Consider the following 22535-nt stretch of genomic DNA (forward strand, 5'->3'; position numbering starts at 1 on the left):
GCGCCCGGTGCGGCCGGCCCCCCCTGCACCCCCCACGCTACGCCACTGGTAGTTGCCTCTCATAACTGAGGTAATGGGAGGGCCCAATCTATACTACATATATTGCATCCTTTGCAGTGCAAAACAAGTGATTTTAGTATTTCATTTGTTTTTATCGTTCCATTTTTATTCCACTTTTTACTCTTTTTAAAACCTTTATTAAACTTTTTTGAAAATAAACTACATCAAACCAAATAGATGCAAAGGGTAAGTTATTAACATAACAGGCTTAAGGCATCTCAACAAATATACATACTTTTTATTGTATCTTTGAAATAAGAATTCAGTTCCACTGGAGTATTTGAATGCTATATTTTTCTTGTTATTTATCACAATGTTGTGGATTCCTTCAGTGTATTTCCTGTTTCTCCAACAGAAGTGTGAAACAATTACTCTTACGAGTTAGGGAAGATAAAGGATGGCCAGATGGCCCAGACATAAGCAAAGAGTCAAGTTTCAAATAAAACAACTTATTTAATGGAAATTATTTCTCTTCTACAAAATCCACATATAACAGTTTCCCACCTGGAAACAATAGGCTCAGAAAACACATTCATACTCCCAAAGTCATAGAAAAATATTATATTTACTTTAAGTGTCTTTTAGGGATTTTTATTATGGAAAAACAGGATCCATTTTCTCCATCTGGCATGATAAAGGCATCCACTGGACATCAGACTGAAAGCCAGGTGATTGGCGGTGCCCTCAGAACATTTGGCAAATGATCAAACATATGTGCTGGAAATCTGATGTTTCTGTTTCCCACACCTTCTGCTGAAACTGTGGTGATAAAAGGAAAGAGAAAAAAGAAGAAAAGTCATGTTTTAATGGTGGGACAATGTTTGATTTAAGCAGGAATGTATGCTTTTAAAAATCATGCTAATCTTTCATGAAAACCGCTGTTGCTGAAGATAGCACTACAAGGGAAGCGGCTATGGAAGCTGAGTGGTATACTGTAGAGGTTATAGTATCAGACTAGGAAGACCCAGATTCAAATCCATACTCAGACTTGAGGCTTACTGGGGCAGTTACTGTTTCTAAGCATCACTTCTCTGTCAGCGTTCTTGTAAGGATAAAATGCGGTGGGGAGGATGGGGACAGAATAACAGATCATTGCATATGGCACGCCAATCTCTGAGTGGTGCAATATTCCAGGGAGTTCCAGGGCTCAGTTTCCTTGAAATGAGGGACAGTGGAGACTGTGGTTTATTTACACATATATACAACCTGAGCCCACAATGTAGGGGCTCATGGCATCACCACCCCAGAAGGCCTCGCTTCTCCCATTGTTACAGCCTTGGATTCCAGTAAAAATACAGCATGGCTCTCACTCTCTGTTTCTGCCTGCTTCTAGCTTCCCTCCCTCTCTCACATCACTCTGGCTGCTGCTGTGCCGCCACCATGCAATTTCTGTTCTCATCCTGAAGCAAAGTTTTTAACACAAGGTACTATTTCTGGGTTAGCGGAGTCTGTAACCTGAAGCGTCTGTAACCTGAAGCGTATGTAACCCGAGGTACCACTGTACTCTCATTTCCCTACTTATATTGAAATACTGCCCCTCAATGAGGCCAAGCTTAGAGTCACAAAATGTTTAGGGGTATGCGTTCCCTCAGAAAAAAAGCACTGCTTAGTACCAGGTAACTTGCCAAGAAACCTGCCTGTCTCCTTTAACAATGGAATCCTCAAACTCACACTACTATGCCTGGTGGGAAGGTTGGGTATAAACACAACAAATAAATTAGCACCAGTAGCAGCTTCCCTGCTGGCGTGAAACAGCAGCTAGGAATAGCGATTTTCATTAGGACTGCAGCATGAGGTGCAGGGGTGAGGTTAACTGCTTCCACCCACCCACCAATCTCAATCCGACTAGCTCCCCTCAATGCTTTATATTTGTTTTTTTAAAGCACACATATGCAAGTGCAAGGACACATTTAATGAACAGTTTGGTGCTTGAGGCTAATGAAAGGTCTGGAGAAGGAACCATTTGAAATCCCAAGAAAGCATATGAGATTATTTACGGGTAGATAGCAGTGCAGGCATTTGGCAGTTGTTCCACATCCTCGACTGTCTCCGGTAAGGGAAGGCCCTTTGTCTCCGGTAAAAACGTGACCAGAAGCCCACATAGAATGGAAAGTATACCTGTCAAAACGTGAAGCAGGAAACATACAGTATGTCACATGGAGTGAGAAATAATATTTAATACTACAGTTTTAGTAGTAGGCAGGAAACAAGAAAATGTGGGGGATGCCCTAATTGCTGGGCAGGGGGGAGTGAATGGTTCATGTGTATATATGCTTGTTTATGGGTGGATGTTTATGAATGGATGCAGGGGCACCAGCTCTTGGGGGCCCAACCCTTTTGGGGCCCCCAATATTTTTTAGGGGTGCTCCCCATGTTCAAAAAAATCAGGGCCGTTGCAGAGCCAAGTGTGGTGCAGTTTCAGTGGCTCCTTCTCCTCCTGCTCCTGCCATGGTGGGGAAGGAGGAGGAAACAGCCCCCAGCCAATGGCAGCAATGGCAGCAGGAGGAGAAGCCACTGAAGCTGTGCTGCCGCCACATTCAGCTCTGCCCCTTGGCTCCTCCAACATCCTGACTTGATGTTGGGACATCACACACACAACTTTTCCCCCACCCCCAATCTCCCTCACAAGTTAGCACCTCTGAATGGATGTGTGTCATGAGGAACACATCCCTCAGGCTGGTTATTCTAAGAGCTACTATTTAACTTTAATAATTGGTGCCTGAGTTTGCCTTTTTCCTCTTCCCTACCTCTCCCCTTTCACTTTTGTGCTATGTCTTTTAGACTAAAAGCCTGCAAGCAGGGACTATCTTGTTTTTATTGTTATATAAGCAGTTTTAATTGATTGTGTGGGAGACTTTTTGGCTAAAGAGCAGAGCACAAGTTCTCTAAATAAATAAAAGTAGTTTGTAAACAAACTTAATGGTGATATTGTTAAGGATTTCTATTACCTACAATACAGTGTTGGTACCTATCCAGCACAATTACACATAAGGAACTAGGCACTGCTGTACCTGTCCCCCTGACAACTCTCCAAAGGGCAGGCCTGTTCGATGCTTTCAGAAGTGTAGAGTCAGTGTGGATGGTATCAGAAGGGTGATCTGAAAATTCACTGGAAGAAAGTGGTCGTGGGAAGTGGCTCTCAGCATCACACTTTGCTTTGGGGTGGGGGGATAATTGTATGGCAAAATGGAGCTACAAAACAGTAGTGAGTGTGGAATCCCAATCCCAATATTACTTCCTGAAAGAATCAGAAAAAGAAGAAGAGCCATCTTTGAAAAGAGGTCACTTTTAAAACAATATCTTACAATAAACAATCAGAGGCAGCTCTGACCAGTAGGCTGCTAGCCGGTAGAGAAGAAATGGGGCTAAAATTCCCCCTATGTCACACAGTCCTGAGCACAACGAAACACCAAAGTTTCTATAGGGGAAAGAAAAGAGAATATATTACTCAGGATTTATGCACTAGCTTCCAAGATGCTATACTGTACCTACTTTTCACATGATACCTCCATTCCTCTCTGGTTTGCTTTCTTTAACTGAACTCCAGATTTGGCCTTTAAGTCAGGGTATAAGAGCCTGTCAACAGGCACTTGCAAAGGTGATGATAGCAAGAATGCACTTTGTTCTAGACCACACTTCCCCAACCTGCCACGCTCCAGATATTTTGGATCCCAACTTCCTTCACCCCTAGCCAGCATGGCCAACAGCCAAGGCTGCTGAGAGTTGTGGTTAAACTACATTCATATACTGCTTTTGGAAATGTTTCTTTAAGAGTGTCCTAGACCTAGAAATATTGGGGTTCCTTTGGCTCTTTTTATATGGGAATGCTAAGGAGACCTCATTGAACCCACTGGAGAGAAGGGCTGTGAACTGAGGATTTTTAAATTTTAGACTCTGAGCACACTGCGGCATGCGACTGCCTTGTACATGGTTTTCTCTATCATTTCACTAGTGCTTTTTAAAAATAGAACTCCCACCTTTTTTTGATGGACAACTCTAAATCCCAATGAACTCAGTGGGGCTTACTTCTGAGTAGGCATGCATAGGTTAGCAATGCACATGTATGAGCCACTTCACTGCTTGATTTAATCTGTCAGGTTAACCATCATTTCTGCTCCACTGCTACTTCCTCCCCCAACCCAAGCCCACAACTATGTGGATTCCCCCCCCCCCAAAGTGCTTATTCCATTTACCTGAATATTGTAGGATACAATTCAGAATTCACAAGATAGACAAGCTCAAAAGTTATGGTGATCCCCAGTCTTGCCAAGATGGCGCATGATGTACTTAGCCATGGTATATCTGTGGAGGATACATGCAGATGAAACACGAAAAGGATTTATTTAACCATGGAAACCAAAAATCAAGATCCTATTCCTGATCCATTTCACAATGAATTCGCATCCTTCTCATCTAACCCCTGTTGTTTCAGCAAAGCTTCTTCACGGATAAATGAGCAAAAGAAGTGATGCTATATTCTACTCAAATGAGGTCAGAAGTGGAGAATCATTTGATTATGAATGGACAAAATGGAAGTTTAAAAGAGATATTATTTATTCACCATTGGTACCTGCCCCAATATTAAGGGGAGGTATTTAATTTTAATCAATAACAATAAATGAGCTAGAAATGCAACCTCCAGATTTGAAAATAATTAGCAGTGTTACTTACATTTCACATTTACCAGCAGGTGGCACTAAAATACTACTTTTCATTATGTAGCTGCCAGTTTAGCTTTAAAGCAGAGCAATGTGAAGCAATGCCAGAGATTCCCCATTAGTTTTCTAGGGTTGCCATATTTCAAAAAGTGAAAATCTCGACAGAAAAGTTGTTGAACTTTTCTTTGGGGTGGGGGTGGGGCAAAATTGTTGGCAAAATCACAAAAAATGCTGTTTTTGAGCTATTTTTTATTTTTAAAAAACTGCAAAAACGGCACTGTTGAGATGGCTGACACATGTCTGGATTTTTCCAGACATTTAATCCAATTTCCGTCTGGGCACTACTGTCAACTGCTGTATTCTGTGCATGTCCAGGAAATCCTGGGCATATGGCAACCCTAGTTTTGCTCATTAGGAAAGAAAATGAAAAGCAACAGCAGCACAATACCTTTCATTAAGACTCAATATAAGGTCACAAAGCAGTGTGTGCAAGCTTTTCTGGAGTCTGCCATTATTTCCAAGAAGAAATGCAAAATCATATTTCAGCAAGCTTCTGTTCCAAGATATGGTTGGGGGGTGTGTGTTTCACATCATTTTAAATGTGTGTGTGCGCGCACGCACACCTGTGGTCTGCCTTGAAAGACAAGGGTGAGTTAGCAAGTAAAACAAGCAAATAAAAACGAAAAGGTTACCTTTGGGCAAGAATGCGGTCATTAAGCATGCAGCACCTGCCACGAAGGCACTTGTTGCAAAGAGAGGGCGCCTGCCAATGCGGTCAATTGTCAATAAGATTAGAAAAGCTGAAGGCAATTCCATCAGTGCTGAGACAAAGAACTCCAAATACAGATTTCCTTCTATGATTCCCAGGCGCAAGACAAGCCCTTGATAAACCACTGCACTTGTGAACCTTAAAAAGGAAGGAAAAAAACAGCTGCAAAAGGTTCAAAGCAGGCTGGATTGCATGGCAAAGGCCAAAGGGGAAAGCCACAGAGGCAACACAGCTGGGACTCACCAGGCATACATCAGGATTAGAGTGAACTTTCTCATCTGTGGAGTTCTAACCAGTTCGAGGAGAGACGGATTGCTAACCTCCTTGTCGGAGAGACTGATCTAAGTAAAAGAAACAGTTACCAAAAACCAAATATAATAATAGTAAGTTATTATTTATACGCCGCCCATCTGGCTGGGCTTCCCCAGCCACTCTGGGCGGCTTCCAACAAAATATTAAAATACAGTAATGCATCAAACATTAAAAGATTCCCTAAACAGGGCTGCCTTCAGATGCCTGGTGGTTGTTGTTCTCTTTGACATCTGGTGGGAGGGCGTTCCACAGGTTGGGTGCCACTACCGAGAAGGCCCTCTGCCTGGTTCCCTGTAACTTGGCTTCTCGCAGTGAGGGAACTGCCAGAAGGCTCTTGGCACTGGACCTCAGTGTCCGGGTAGAATGATGGGGGTGGAGACGCTGCTTCAGATATACTGGACCAAGGCCATTTAGGGCTTCAGAGGAGTTTGTACACATAGAAGTGGTATAGAAATGAAACAACCACATGAAAATATGAAAAGTACGGGTTGATGGCAAGTGGAGAGAGCCAAGATTTGCTGCCTGATGTTCCACATGCTCTGAACAATTCATAAAATAATTTAAACAAATAATATCATATAAAACCTTGGGGAGAAGGGGAGATACTTGGACTATATCTACCAAATATTTTGCTTACTTTCAGGGAGGAATATTTATTACCCTGTTTAAATACTGCTGTCAAATAAGACAAGGAACCTTGGGCGTGAGTAACTTGGGGCTACAGCTCATCAATATGCAACCCCCCAAAAAAACACCACAATATAAGGGTGTTAGGCATTCAGATCAAAATCCAATGTACAACCAAATGAGTTTTCATCAAAGCATTAATATTAAACATTAAGTGTTATTTTTGACTGTCATATTTTTACAGAAAATATGAAACTATTTGCATAATACTGCAAAAGCAGAAAAGCAATCTAGCACAAATTTTAAAAATGATTTATTTTTAAAGGTTGACATTCTGGTTTTTCTAGTTCACATGATAGCAAATATTGTAACTTTTTGATTTTGCTAGGCTTTTACTATTTGGGGAGTTCTTCTATTTGAGTTTATTTCGGTTTTATTTTGTTGCTTTATGGTGTGTGTGTGTGTGTGTGTGTGTGTGTGTGTGCGTGTGTGTGTGTTTAATTGTACTTCTAAGATTTCATGTTTTTATTGTAAAATATCCTAGTAATTTTTGTCATTTAAAGGTGGAACAGAAGCAGAATAAACAGGAAGAAGTATAGACAATATTTAGTTATATGTGATGCTGCCTTAGACTGAGTTAGAGAACTCAGTTGTCCAAACTGTTCGGTGCTGTCTTAATATGCACAGCAGCATATATGCACACACAGCAGGTGAAGCCATGGCACTCAGTCTACCTCCTGACAGCTGAGCTGCTGCTGTTTTTTGGGAAGAGAGTCAGTGGAATGGAGGTAGAAGGGAGATCAGAATGCTTCAAATACAGTGGTAAGAGTACCAGATTGGCTCCCCGATGCACTGGCACCATTCTGACCTCCCCGCCACTTCCCTCTTCCCCTCCGTATAGGCAGCAACTCTCAGAAAAGCACAAACAAAAATATTTTGTCAACCTTGATAAACGAAAAGAAAATACTTGTGCATTTTCACTTTTTAAACTCAAATCAGCACTGATTTTGCTCACTTCTAGCCTTGGGCCCCTCACCAACTCTCAGCCTAACCTACCTCACATGGCTGTTGTGAACATATAAGATTAAATAAAATGACTAAATAAAAAAAAGACTCAGTGCTTCTGTCATAAACCTCAAACTTTGATTCTTTAAGCAGAGTGATGCATCTTTGGACTATAAAAGGCCGTGTTTTTCTCTTCCTCTCTAAGTATAGCTCCAAAGCTTCAACCAATCCTCACCTCTCCCCCCACCTTTGTTGTTGTTGGAGAAGAAGAATGCTCTGTTGTACAAAGTAAAGAAATTATAATGAAAACAACTCTACAACACCACACAGTTCAATGCCACGCAGCTCATCATCATTACAGCAGGTTTATCACCACCAGGGCATTAGCATGCCTACAAAAGATACAATACAACAAATTTTCTCAAACTCAGAGCTTCGCTTTGAAAAGCAGAGCTGTGTAAACTTGGAACTAGGAACTCCACTGAGAGTACAGCCTGTGAAATGCACTTGACCCTCCCATTATCACACTTCCGGGAGCATCGTGCTCTCCTTCTGGGCGTAGAATCAAGAATGACTGAACTTGTGTATCCAAAAGGATCTGGAACGGTTCCGAAGTGCAGCTTAGAAGCCTTAGACTATTACTGAGGGCTAAGCAATTGCAGCTGTGACTAAATTAGGGTCACCCAGCTGTGGATACTACTTAAAAATATAGGCTAGGATGTTTGGGAACGATGAGGAGAGAGTAATACTAGCCTGGACATCAAGGTCACCATTCTAAAAATACTGAGATGTTGAACAAACTGAAGACTCTGAACAGATGGACATCATGCAATCCGCACATTCCCTTGTCCGTAATCTGATCACATGAAAATATGATCTTCACAATATGGCTGACAGACAACGCATTTGGAAGATGTATGGCAAAAGCAACTCTTTCATGTGTGGCTGTTTAAAAAAGGAAATTTACAAAAAACTGCAGTACCTTTTTGTGTTGCTTTACATTGATATTATAGGATCCTCTGATTTTGGGGAAGGAAAGTATTGAATTCTGCATCTGCTGCTTTTAACATTACTAAATATTTTGAGGGAAATGTCCTTTAAGTTGCTAGACTTCCAACAATCCTCCTGGAGAAGAATACTGCTGCTCTGGAAGAGGCCTGATGTCTGCCTGAGCAGGCAGGGGCCTGCAATTATTGACAGGCCTCCCACTCGTGGTAACCAGTGTAGAGTTCCCAAAAGGGGTGTTTTGGGATATGTGTAGGTTTGGGCCAGTTACAGATCCCCTGAATCATCATCATCATCATCATTCTTCTTCTTCTTCTTCTTCTTCTTCTTCTTCTTCTTCTTCTTCTTCTTCCCATGAGGGGCCCTGATTCCGACATCTCTGTTGCACCAGCTGGTGTAGTAAAACCATCCTGACCAACAGGAGTTTGGATGTGGTGGTGGCCCACTGTCCTGTTTGCATAGTTAGTATTTCTCTCGGTAACTAATTGAGCAACAGCAACGTTTTCAAAGCACCTACAGCAACTAAGTGCAGTACATAAGACAAATGAAAGAAAGATCACATGCAAGCCCTGCCATCAGGTTTCCACTCCCAAGAGGCCAGGATCTTATATGCACGCAACAGAATGAGTCTGTGCAGACTTTCTTCTTTGTGTATTCACTGTATAAATGGTGTGTGAACGTTCGTGCGTGTGTTCAAGACATCTGACAGCTGACCATAGCTGTCAACTTTTCCCTTTTCTTGCGAGGAATCCTATTCGGAATAAGGGAAGTTCCCTTTAAAAAAGGGAAATGTTGACAGCTATGCAGCTGACCTGCCTCCAATATGACATATCCTGATGGCCCAATTTGCCAATGTGCACATGTTCAGCACAACATCTGAAAGATGAGCAGGAGTGAAACACACCCCAGAGCAAGCCCTTAATACCAAAAAACAGGTACAAAATGGGGGAAATCATCTCCTCCACCCTCCAGCTAACAGTTAGATGGCCACAGGGCGAGAAACAGAAAACCCAACAGCACAAACTGAACATGCCTTGCTAACACCATGACGATGCTAAAAGTGGTGCATTTGATTCTTAGCACGTATATGGTGAGTACCTCAGTATAATGTGGTGGAAGACATTTCCCATTGTCTTTGGCGATGGACTGAATGATCTTTAGGGCTTTTTCTCCTTTTTTACGTGTCAGTAGCCACCGTGGAGATTCAGGTACTGCCCTGCAAAAGTAGAGACGCTGGTGAGGATGTATCTGCAAGCTGTGTTCAGAAACCAAATAGATTTATTGCCTCTAAGAAGGCAAGAAGCTAATCAACATCCCTGTGCGGTTCTCCTGCCTTCCAATTTTTTCCTGGCAAGCTGGAAGCTCTTTAATCCTCCTGTGTGAATGTGTGTGTGTTTGTGTGAAGGCTGAAACAAGCATCCCATGGAGTCAGCAAGCAATTTGACACTGCACACAGTAGAAGCCTGGTATAAGTGACCCACATAACGCTGATGATTCTGTCCATTTTTTATACATAGTTGGACAAAGAAGCACATAAATTATGTGGATGACTTGTAATATGATCCCTGGAAACTAGCGAAATGCAAACTAGATTCTAAAGGGAATGTTGCATGGTCAATTTCAGAAACTTTCAGAATTGATTGTAAATTCTGAACTGAACTGAAAAAACTTTGAGTTTACCTTGAAGAGATAGATCAACTCTTTGTAAATAGCACTCCTATTTGTCCATATTTTACACAAACTATATCTGTGGCTTGTGGTTCTATATTCAGCCATAACTCTTTTCAAGTATGTTCAAATAGGTATACTGTTTATAGATGTGGGCTTATATTTAAAAAGGCACAATTTGGGGAGGAGGTTACTGATGATAACTTTCTGTGTTCTTAAACAAAGTATTTTGTTTACATTGTGCTTTAGAGTATTCAAAGCTCTTCAAAGGCATATCACAGCAATCCTTTTAATTCTGAATGAAGGTCAGTATTATCGCTCCCATACAGTAGATGTGGGCAATTTAATGAGCTGTGAGACAGAGGACTTCTCATAATTACTAAAGCTCCCAGTTTATACTACAGGACCTCATACTGTGTACTATATAATTATTCTAAAGATACGAGAAAGAAAATAACATGAAATTACCAGTAATACAACAGGAAGAGGAAGTTGGGGAGTGTCGTAGCTAGCTGAATCTCTCGCCATGTGGGAATGAGATAAGCAATTCCAGGAAGAATCACAACTCCAAGGGTGAAAAAGATCTGAATTACAATTCCAACAATCCTTCGCTGATCTGAACCAACTATCTCTGTCACTGAATACAGAAATGGAGAAAATAAAAGACACTGAAAGGAAACAGCCTGCACATTATTAAAACCATTAATAGGGTGATGATAGCAAGTCACTGTTCTGTGGTACACGTGGAGATATTTTGCTTTGGTATTGCTGACTTCTTTACATTAGTTGGCAGAAGAAAATTAATGTCACAGATGTCTGATGTTATGAATCTATGGCCTGGTTCAGACATAACTATCTCAGTTAACAAATCATTGTTTATTTGGCTAAGAACAAGTGGTTAGCCTGGACATTCATCCCTCCCTCCTTCCCTTTCATTCCCCCTTCTTTTGCACAATGTATTGCCTTAAATCACACCAAAGACTTATTGGAAAACAAAACTCCAAGGTGGCTTTCACCATTGGAAGCTAAGGCCCGGAAAAGACTCAATATGGAGGCCAAATGGCCGAAGTATTGGGAAATATTAGAAAAAGATGGAGATAATTGGAAATTGCAGAGTCAGGAGAAAATGAAAGACAAAGTGCGAGATTGGTTACATTATGCTCAGATTAAAGAAGTTTTTAAACTTGATAAAAAGTTAGGATTCCAGGTGGAAAAATCGAAGTTAGAAACGGAACTGTTAGAGCCTAAGACTAAGGTACACTCAAGAATGTATAACTTGCTGTTAAAATGGAACACACAAGATGAAATGGTTAAATCGGCTATGATAAAGTGGGCACAGGACATTGGGTATAATATTATGTTTGAGGACTGGGAAAAGTTATGGACCATTGGGCTGAATTTCACTGCATGTAATGCTTTGAAAGAAAATGTAATGAAAATGATATATAGATGGTACATGACCCCAGTCAAACTTGCAAAAATATACCACTTGTCTGATAATAAGTGTTGGAAATGCAGGGAAAGTGAAGGAACGTTCTTTCACCTCTGGTGGACTTGCCCTAGGGTTAAGGCCTTCTGGGAAATGATATACAATGAGCTGAAAAAGGTATTTAAGTATACCTTCCCTAAGAAACCAGAGGCCTTCCTTTTGGGCATTGTTGACCAGAGGGTGCTAAGGAATGACCGAACATTTTTTATGTATGCAACAACAGCAGCAAGGATACTCGTTGCTAAGCATTGGAAAACCCAAGATCTACCCACACTGGAAGAATGGCAGATGCAACTGATAGACTATATGGAACTGGCTGAGATGACTGGCAGAATTCGAGACCTGGGAGAGGAGACGGTGGAAGAAGATTGGAAGAAATTTAAGGACTATTTGCAAAAATATTGTAAACTGTATGAATGTTAAGGAGGATGCTTGATCACAAACAACTTGGCACCACTGAATTAGATAAACTGAACTATGAAGATAAGCTAAATTTAGGAAAAAATCAATTTTTAGATAATGATTAGGCTAAACTAAAAAGTTTTGAAAAGTCAAATGAATATATCTAAAATTCAAGATATAACATTGGAAAATTAGATAAGGTGGGGACAAGGTGATAAATTGCTGAATTAATTTTTATATTTTGGAACGTAGGAGAGGGAGATGTGAGGAAGTCCAAAAAGGATAAGAAAATATGTTATGAAATGTGATATTTTTTGTATGTTTTGTTTATTATGTTATAATTTTTTAAAAAAAAACTATTAATAAATATTATAAAAAATTAAAAAATAAATAAATCACACTTTCCCATTACATCCAAACTTGGAAACTGGTTTAATCTCTGGCTACAAAAGTAGGGCATCAAACCAGATTGTTCAACAATTGACAGAAATCCTGTCATTGTTTATTAAACCAAAATAATTGTATCTGAATTGAGCCCATAACTCATTCATTGGTGAGATAGTGCATGTTGGTATTCTTTGGTCTATTACTATTGAATGAGCATCTATGTAGCTTCATATGTATAAAAATGTCCTATAAAGAACATTTTTCTTCTTCTGAGTGATGCTGGCTTCTGCCTACCTTCACTGTAAAACAGACGGATGGACATACCAACAATCTGTGTGATGATTCCATATTCTCCACCCCTTTAGTTTTGGGATTTAATTTTTAAAATACCACATGCACACTTCTCCCAATTAAATGTATAATTATGTGTCACCTCCCCACCTTGAAAACCAAAAACGGCTCATAGAGTGTGGTGGTAAATTAGGGATGAATTACTTTCCTTTGTGCTCAAAAATGTATGTCTAAAAATCCGAACCCAACCAATGGTGACTGCATTTTTTAAAGCCAGCTCACCACTCAAATTAGGTACATCTCTGTGCATTCTTAAATTTATAAACTATGGACTTATTTAAAATCTGGATCATATTAGATCAGCTTGTGACCAAACTATACACAATTCAGAAGCCATTATTGTCTTCAATAAACTTATTGTTTTTGCTGTCCCTGAGGCCGATAACAAAAACAGGAGAGCTATTGAGCCTCTGGTCAGCTGCTGTACACGGATCTTGTGTGGAATTTTGCCTGGTGGGTCATGAACTGGGGTGAAATGAGATGTGACCTGGGGTTAAATGTGTTGCTGCATTTCATATGCATGTTTGTTAACATTCAAGTAGCAGCTGCTGGGGATGGGATTGATAATTATCAGGACTGCAGTGTGGCAGAGAGGGAGAGTTTAACCCTTTCTCCCCTTGTTTGACAGAAATGGTTCCTTTGGAACTTTCATCAACATCAGAAAGAAATCTCCACCACCAACACTATCAGAATAAAATGTCTTCAAATGAACCAATCCCTGCATAATCAGCCCTCCCTTTCATGCAGTAATTTAGCAATATTCACAATGCAATCTATTGATTTTATGTGAAATGTGCCTACAGTATAATAATCCCATTCAAGAAATCCCCTTTTTCCATCTAGTATCCCACATATTACATGCATATATGAAGAGGAAGAATGGAAAACACGCCAAGTCTTACCAATGACAAAGCTTGTCATCCAGGTTCCCTTTCCAAATACACCTTGCAGAAAGCGAAATATCGAAAAGACTACAATATTTGGTGCAAAAGCCACTATGAGGCCACATAGTCCTGCCCCAAAGGAAGAAATGAGGTAAATGTTGATTCTGCCGTATCTGTCAAGAACAGAGAGTGTGAGAGTAAAACAGAGAGAATAGGGTTACCTGGTACGAAAAGAGCTTTTAAGGTCTCGGCCTTTCTTCCTGGGCAATGCCTGGTTGGCAAACCAGCTCTGGGAATGGTAGGGATGCTCTCTCTCCCACTCCCACCCCTCACTAGTCACCTCACTGAAGGCAGACTGAACATATTCCTAAACTTCCTAATCTTCACACGTAATGGCATACAAAAGTGCTGTGCCGAAAACTCTCTTCCAATTTCTCTAAAATTTCGTTCCTCTACGAAAGAGACTTCTGCTGTTCTGCCTCATTCAAGGGACACTTTATAATTTTGGTGGGTGTGGACAGGGCTTTTTTTCCAGCCGGAGCTCAGTTCCAACACCTCTCAGGTGGACACCATTGCCATTCTAAGAGAATGAGGAAGGTGTTCATGGTGAGTTTTGGCACCTTTGTTTCTGGAAAAATAGCACTGGGTGTGGAATTGAGTTTACCTTACTGTGTCAGTGAGTGTTTTTTTCTTTCCATTAAATATTGTCTCATATTTCCTGATCTGAAAAATCACCATGGGAAGAAGCTGCTCATGATGTCTCTTTCTGCCTTTAACTGAAGCTTGGAAAACTGAGGTAACTTGCTTCCAAGTGCCTAAGGCTGATGTGCTTCTTCCCTTTTGCTTAAAAAACACCAATTATGTCTTTAAAAATAAATATGCAATCTAATAAAACGAACAGTTGTCAGGAGCATAGTAGATAACCTCTCTCCAGCTTCCCTTGCTAACAGGAAAGGCCAACTGAAGACATCAAATGTTTTTCAGGAAATGTGAGCACCTGGGAAGGCTGCAGAATGTAGAAGGAAAGAAGAGACACTCACAAAACCTCTTGGCCACATCAAAATAATTGCAACAACCCCTCCACATTTCATGCATGAAAATTTCACTGAAATTTTATTTCACCTTTGACAATTTTCAAATGCTTTCTCCCCACATGAGTTGATGGAGAATGGATAAAAAACATGGAAGACGTTTTGGGTACAGTACTAATACAATGTAAACACTCACTCACATAAGTCAAATAACATGTGAAGCAGCCCTGTCTGCAGTGGAAGAATGACATGGTTCGTAGTTTGGTTAAAAAAGAAAAATTTACCTGTCTGAAGCGTAGCCTAGGTAAAATCCTCCTACCAAAAAACCGAGATTGAGGAGAGATTGTGTCATATCTATTAGCCATCTGTCCTCACAAACAAGGTTGTACTGTGGGAAGAAGAAAAAGATACAATAAGTTTCGATTCCAGTCTTGAAAACAATATCCGAGGGAGGCTGCAGGAGAAAGGGAATCACTGTAAAAATTGCCTCCCTCCTTTTTCCCTTCATAGAAACCTTCACTGAAGCAAAAAGCCTTCTGTGACTAGAGATACACCTAGTCTTTTAAAAAAGGGAACTAAAACATTAGAATTGACAGGTTTATATAGAACTAATGTTCAGCTTAAGAAACTTATAAAACTATTTAGGATCATATTTTGATGGTGGCTGGGCCTGTGAAGTCCTACCCTCTCATATGAAGTTAGGTCCAAAACATATTTGCTGCCTGAGGCAAAAGACAAGATGGTGCCCCCCCCCTGCCATTCCTTGTACACAAGCCAATACTGGTAATGGGGCAACGTCCTCCACCATATTTGAGGTCAGCAGGCTAGCTTAGAAGGTGAACGGCAGGCCTAGTAGCACAAAGTTGCCCTTCAACAACTTGCTGCTGCTCCCCACCTCAAGCACCTGCTGCCTGAGGTTGCCATCTTCCTGTCTAATGGTAGGGTTGGCCATTATTTTTCAGAGGATCATCCCTGGAAGGCCTCAATGAAAATATAAGAAATGGGTGTAAAATGAAGGGAGTGATAGGTAAAGTGAAGACAGAAGGTGACGAAATGTAACTAAAGAAACAAATTGTTAGCACTCATGTCTTGCCTGCTGTGACATTCTTGCCAGGAACAAGACACGGGGGAGGAAATGCCACTTTGAATAGAAACCATCTGGCTTTGTCAGTCCTTGAGCTAACTTTGGTTGATACTGTGTCATCTACATGATAAACACGTCTTAAACTCTGTTGTACTTCTAAGACATCACAGATAAACACTGTTTGTTCTTCCAGTGCTCAACAGCTATCTCCTGACTTAGTGCTGTGAGTGAAATGGTTCCGCCTTTTTGAGCACATCCAAGAAAAAGAAAAGTTTAAAAGAGCTAAGCAAATCTCCATCTCAGTGCTCTGATTTGTAATCCTGAAGATTTCATGAAATCTTTTTGGAAGGATTTAACCCAAATCTACTTCCAAGATTCCAGTGGGATAGCCTGATTAATACCAGTTGTCGTAGAGAATTAGTGACCTCAGTCTCTGAAAACTTGCATGAATACAATAAAACTAGCATTAGCAATAAACAGATTTTGGAGAATGCATAATTATTTAGGAGCATGATTTTTGCTTCGTCAACATGAGAAGAGCTTAAACTCTTCAACACACCATTATATCCTTGACTGAGATCACTAATTAAAATAATGAATGTAATTAATTCCAACACTGATTATCTGAGCAATTCCAGCAAGAACTAACTCCTTTTTAGCACTCCATAGCAGTTTATTTATTTATTTTTAGTCTCACATTTAAACAGTCCCATCTTTTTAGTAGGACCAGTTCCCATGCTGGATTACTCAGTTTTTTATTTGGTATTTTAGGGTGTTTTTTTCCCTTAAGGGTGGTATCTGATACATAGAGTAGACCCATTGAAACCAATGCTTTTAATTAGCCATATTTGAATGCTACATTTTAGCATGATAAGATCCATACATGGGGTAGATCTGCACATTAACTTTGTGTATTGTACATTTTTTGCATCATTTTTGGTATGTAGGTTATATAGCATGTATGAAGGAGGGTTAATTGTAGGTGATGTTACAATCAACAGACTTTTATCACACATGGGCCTATATATGTACCAGGAAGAGAATCTAATTCACAGTATGTTCATTAGAATGGGTAGAAATGGTTTCAGTTAGCATGGAACTAGGATTGTTTATGATGGGTTAATTTAATTTCTGAAGTTAAATGCTTATAGCCTAAACCTGTGCAAAATAAATATTATCTAGTCCAGTGAGAAACCATTAAAATATCTATAAACGGGGTACCAAGATTCCTTGCCAATTGTGTATTTATATTAAAACACTGACACAATCAATATTTTGAGAGGGGGTGTTGCTTTCTTGTATTTGATTGACAATTGATTTATTGCATTTTGCTGTCATTTTATTATATTAATAAAAAGGTTTGAGGACCTCTGTGATGAAAAGCGGTATATACATGAATGGATAAATAAATCCTGCTGTCCTTAGAGCTAAGTAAGGTCTGTGTATTGATGGGGAATGTAGTACTTGGCCCTTAAAACAGCTTCAACAGCAACAGTAATGTTTCATATAGGACTTTATTATGTTGCTGACATCAGTATGTTCTAAACAACTGGATTTCTTCTTCTAGGAAACCAATTATCTTCCCACAAAGGGCATGTTAATCTGGCAAATGTTAACTTGGCAGAGCGAAAGTGTATGCAGGCAGCGGACCAGAATGTATCCTCCATGGAGGACCAAGTGTCAAGATTACAGCAAAAACAAAGCAGCTCCAGGCGTAATTTGACCTCAGAGCTTGGCAAGTACAGTACTTCCAGAAGTTTGACTCTGGCTTTAGGGGAGAAACACCCTGGGACCTGGATGAAGAACCCTTCATACTTCAGCCACTAGCCAGAATGACCGATGGTCAGGGATGGTAGAAATTGTAGTCTAACATCTGCAGGGCCACAGGTTCCCATCACCACTCTAGAAGCTCTCTGTGCCCTCTCCTGGAGGCCTGCTACTGCTCTCGGAGAACTGTCCTCTACTGACAAGCCAGCCAGCTGTCTAGTGGGGTAGCTGGCTTATATAACTAGATAGCTAGCCATTAACCCAACAGTACCACCTCAGAATGCACATATAGTGTTGCAACACTATAATTTTCTTGAATGCATTTTTTTTTTTAGTCAAGGGTGGAGGAGGCAAAACTTCATGCCTAGGCTTTGGACAAGGCTAGGCTTCAGGCATGAGATTCCTCACCTACAGGTGTAGAAGAACTGTCTCCTTGTGCTAGGAGATTGGGGCAAGCCTACTCCTAAGCTAGTCATTAAGGCTGTGCTTGCTTACTGAGGGCTAAGCCCCATCGGACACAGCAAGACTTGCCTGAGTAAACATGCATGGGATTGTGCTACATATTGCAATAGGGAAAAACACATGCAGAGACTGAAGAGTTATAAGAACGTTAACAGTCTGGATTGGTAGTTATATCCAGACAGCCACAGAGCTTTCATTTCTCTAAAAAAGACGATGTGATTGCACCCCAATAGTCACCATCTACATTAATAGGAACACTGCTTGAAGGAAGAGGTGCAGAGTAGTGGAGCAGGATTTTCCACCCCCAAAAGTAAGCAGTAAGAAATACTTGCTGCAACAGTAAATGTTTCCTCCACCCTTTTTTGCCTCTGGTTTGGCAAAAGGTAGGAGGGCCACTGGCCACAGGTGCAACTGCTGTCGCATTTCCAGCCCTCGCAGGCTTTAGAACAAAAAGTCCCTGCTTCTTGCTCCATCTGCACTATGTATTTGAACATGCTATTACAGTCATGGCTTCCCCAAAGAATCCAGGGAACTGAAGTCTGATAAAATTGCTGAGAGTACTTCGAAGACCCCTGTGGCCCCTGTAGAACAACAGTTCCCCGGGAAGAGGGATTGACTGTTAAAGCATTCTGGGAATTGTAGCTTTGTGAGGGGAAATGAGGTCTCCTAACAACTCTCCGTGCCCTTAACAAATTACAGTTCCCAGGATTCTCTGGAGGAAGCCATGACTGTTTAAAGTGGTGTGATACTGCTTTAAATGTATAGTGCAGATGGGGCCTCAGTCTCTGGTATCTCTTAGTTATAGTATAATAAACAAATATCCAGTTAGAACAGGGAAAGGTCCTTGTCTGCAACCCTGGAGAGCTGCTTCCAGTCAGCATGGAGCATTTGTCTTCAACTGGTGGGTTAGGACTAGGGATGAAAGAGAACTACAACTCGTTGAAAGCTAAATATATCCAATTTGCCCTTTCCAAAATACCGTAAGAACTGAAATGCACCATCCTTCAAAATGCACAGTTATCCAAATTTTGCAATGCTGTTCTCCAATCAAAGCTTAATACAATGCATATGTTAGTGGAAATTGTGCATTAAAATAAATATACTGGTGGAAATAGCATGCAAAATGCATAACATTATGAGAAATTGTTTGCAAAAATGTGCACATTTGTCAAAACTGTTTCCAATGCTGTGTTGATTAGGATAAATTTGCACTAAAATGCTGAAGAATTTTCACGAGGATTTTTAAAAATTCACAGAAATTTTGAGAACTGAAGACTGGAAAAATGAGAAACTATGGGCCCATCCATACTTTCATTTGTCCCATGATTTCAAGTCAAGGGTCCAAGAGGGGTTTTTTTGTCCTGTGACTTTCCCTGGGAAAACCCACTGTTTACTGCTGAAATCTGAACAAACATCAGTCCACAGACTGACATAACACAACAGCAACATTACCACCATGTGAATAACAAAAGCAAGACATGGGTCCTTAAATGCATGTTGGGACTAAAGGTGGACCCAAGATTGGGAAAGTGTGAAGACTTCAGGCATACAGTAGCTTGATAGGCCAACAGCCCAGCTCAGTATAACACAGCTTCCTGTGTTCATTACAGTGTCTGAAAACAGCTACTAATGCTACCATATCCACCTATCCTTAAATCTGTCATATTTCAGTGTTAATGATTAACAAAATGTTACCACAGACAACCAAAGCAGGATTAAATAAAAAAGATCACTGTCCTTTTTCTCATTCTTTAATCACCCTCCTGCCTCCACCAGCAACATTTCAGCAAAACAATTTCTACGGTATTTATCTAAAGAATGTAATGATATGAGCTCCAGGAAAGAAAATGAACAATATCTAAAATACTGTAATATATTTCTATTTCTATCTTAAAATGTATACCAGATCTAATTCAAACAAAACTAGTTCTGGAAAGTTATAGTCCACAAGTGTAATGTAAATAAGATATTATTAAAAGTGGGTTCCCTTTTACTATTTCATGAACTAATATCACGAAAGTTAGTGACATAACCTGCATACCTGATCTGCTCCTCCTGTAACTGTGCTTTCTACCGACTACTCCCTAAATAAATGCTGTTCTAACGCTGGTACTATTTGTTTAATTATTTAATCAGTTGCTTTTATTGTTCTATTTGTTTTACTGTGTTTTAGGTAGTTTGCAATCTGCAAAGAGGTAACTACCTCAGGCAAAAGATGAGTTAGGAATACGGAAGATATAGAATGCAATACTTTTCCTTATTTCAGGACTTGCATGTGTTCCAATCGGTGCTGAGGAATATTTGAGCACCTTTTAATAATATATTGTATTTTCAACAGGCATTGCTTCTTTATTGCACTATGCTTTGGTGCAACTTAAGATCTCTTGGTGCAAACTAACTTAGGTTACAATCCTAAATGGGCAAGTTGGTTTAGGTTCTCTTCCTTAGTTTGCAAAGAGCCTCCTTCAACATCCAAAATTCACATATCACAGATGGATCTCCACCGTAACCTGTATCAGCAACACCTTCTTGCTCACTTCACCCCACCCTCTTTTTTTTTGTTTTACAACCTGTCTAAAAAAAGTTTTGTGAAACTCAAAAGCTACTGCACTGTTTATGACTTTCAGCCCATCCTAAAATATTAAGTGGTTGTTGTGCATTGGATTTTTTCTTAATGGACCAACACACCTAGCTGCATTTTTCATACTTGATTGTTGGTGTTTTATGACATTTGCTCAGTTATTCTCATTTTATAAATGTCCTTGCTGGCATAGTGTTACTTTCCCCTCTCTTTTTTATGGCTGAAAATAATAAAATTGATCTGAACTCAATTTTAGATTTTCAACTTTAAGATCACAGGAAACTGCCTTGTACCAGGTCAGATTATTTGTCTGTTTAGCCCAGTTTTGCTGACAGGCAGCAGTGGGTAGAATTAGTTCCCATCACTGACTATCTGATCCTTTTTTGCAATGCCAGGGATTAAATCTAAGACCTTCTGCACGCAAAGGATGTGCACTACCAGTGAGCCACACTCCCTTCCTAATGTATTGTCGAATGATAAATGACAAGAAATTCATCCAGAGAGATATACACTGTCTATCTGAATTGGTGCTGCCCTTCTATACAACTGTATCACCTCAGTTTCCAAGAGGAGTCATTTACATATATTCTATTAGCCCATCCATTATCTGAAATGCCATAGCTCTGGTTATACTCTTCTATTTCGAAGAGTCAGTAGAAATGGCTCAGTTTTGGAATTTGCTCACATATTAAACACATTAAACACTGGCGCTGCTGTTTAAGGTTACCTATGAAACTTTCCAATTGCTGTTGTGGAGAAGATTAATTATCTGTGTCAACCCACCATAGTTTGCACTCCAGCCTTCTACTTATATGTATTTTATAGTCCTATATTGCTAATGAAAATATGGCTGGAGGATGTATTTTGAATTCTCTTACCTCGCTGGCAATAGTTGAATGAGGTTCTTTGTAGAGCCAGCCATCCAGGCGGCATGTTGTAAGTGACACATTGCTCAAGCTGTTGCTGGTAAGATGAGACAGTGGGTTGGTGCAGCTAGAAGAGGTGTTATACCACTCCATGTCATACTTCTTGCACTGGGAAGAATCATTCACCAGACTTGAAGCTCGAATGGTAACGTTGTACTCCTCTTCAAATGTCCATCCACATTGCTTCCTTAATTTAGATGCATAAGGAACCCTGCACCAATATTGCTCTGGGTCCCGGCCAAGGAACACAACACCAACAAATAAGAAGGAAAAGGTTATACCAGTCTGGCAAAGGAGGAGGAAGACCCGCTTTTGAAACCTTCCAAATTCCCCAGCCTCTTTTAGAAACTCTTCAAAAGACGGCATTGTAGACAGTTCCTCCCCTCCCCCAAGTCAGATGAATCCAAGAGGTGACACTGCGTCAACTGCTCTCAAACTTTGTGGCTGTTGCCGGTGCTTCCTATAAATCATGTACGCGCAATCTCTCTCTTCTTTCTCTGTCTTCCTCTCTGTCTCCCTCAGCTACACACACACATGCAATCAAGTAGCAAAAGCAATGCCGGGGCAGAGCAAAGTTACACACACACACACACACACACACACACACACACACACACACGAGTTGTACTGTCAGTTTGGCACAATGCTTACGCACAGAACTGTAGGATTTCACTATACACTTGGCACGCATGCTGCCCCAAAGAAGGGGGCGTATATATTTTTTCTGTCTACCCAAAGGAGAGATTATGTAATCAAAATGGTTAACTCTTTAGGGACATGCAAACAGCCGAATATAAAGCAGAACTGTGGTCGTTTCCCATAAAAATTAATCCACATTTGTCAAATTGAACAGAAATTATGGGAAAGGATCCACTTTGTTAAAATCCATTAAACTTCTCCCTCCCCAAAACACTTGGGTTCTTGCTACTGTAGCGGTTAATTAACTTATTTCAGTTGGTAATTGGAATAGATAACCACATAGGTTACTGCCAAGAGGTTATAATGTGGGTCCAGTGGTGTGAGGAACCAGATATGGAGAATATCAGCTGCTGGCAGTTAGAAACAGT

At 40.4% G+C, this 22535-nt stretch overlaps 1 protein-coding gene across 1 annotated transcript; it reads right to left on the reverse strand.

Annotated features, from left to right (window-relative positions):
* Positions 1-493: 493 nt before the first annotated feature.
* Positions 494-22101, reverse strand: SLC22A3 (solute carrier family 22 member 3). Its single transcript, XM_079971884.1, has 11 exons — positions 21421-22101; positions 14933-15036; positions 13636-13790; positions 10573-10741; positions 9535-9652; positions 5731-5828; positions 5411-5625; positions 4254-4362; positions 3366-3478; positions 2058-2178; positions 494-819 (listed from the first exon to the last, which is right to left on the reverse strand). The coding sequence occupies exons 1-11, from the start codon at positions 21832-21834 to the stop codon at positions 765-767; spliced, it is 1671 nt and encodes a 556-aa protein (XP_079828010.1). The 5' UTR covers positions 21835-22101; the 3' UTR covers positions 494-764.
* Positions 22102-22535: the final 434 nt, after the last annotated feature.

The sequence above is a fragment of the Podarcis cretensis genome (assembly GCF_951804945.1).
Source record: "Podarcis cretensis genome assembly, chromosome: 3".
In the NCBI taxonomy this organism is placed as follows: domain Eukaryota; kingdom Metazoa; phylum Chordata; class Lepidosauria; order Squamata; family Lacertidae; genus Podarcis; species Podarcis cretensis.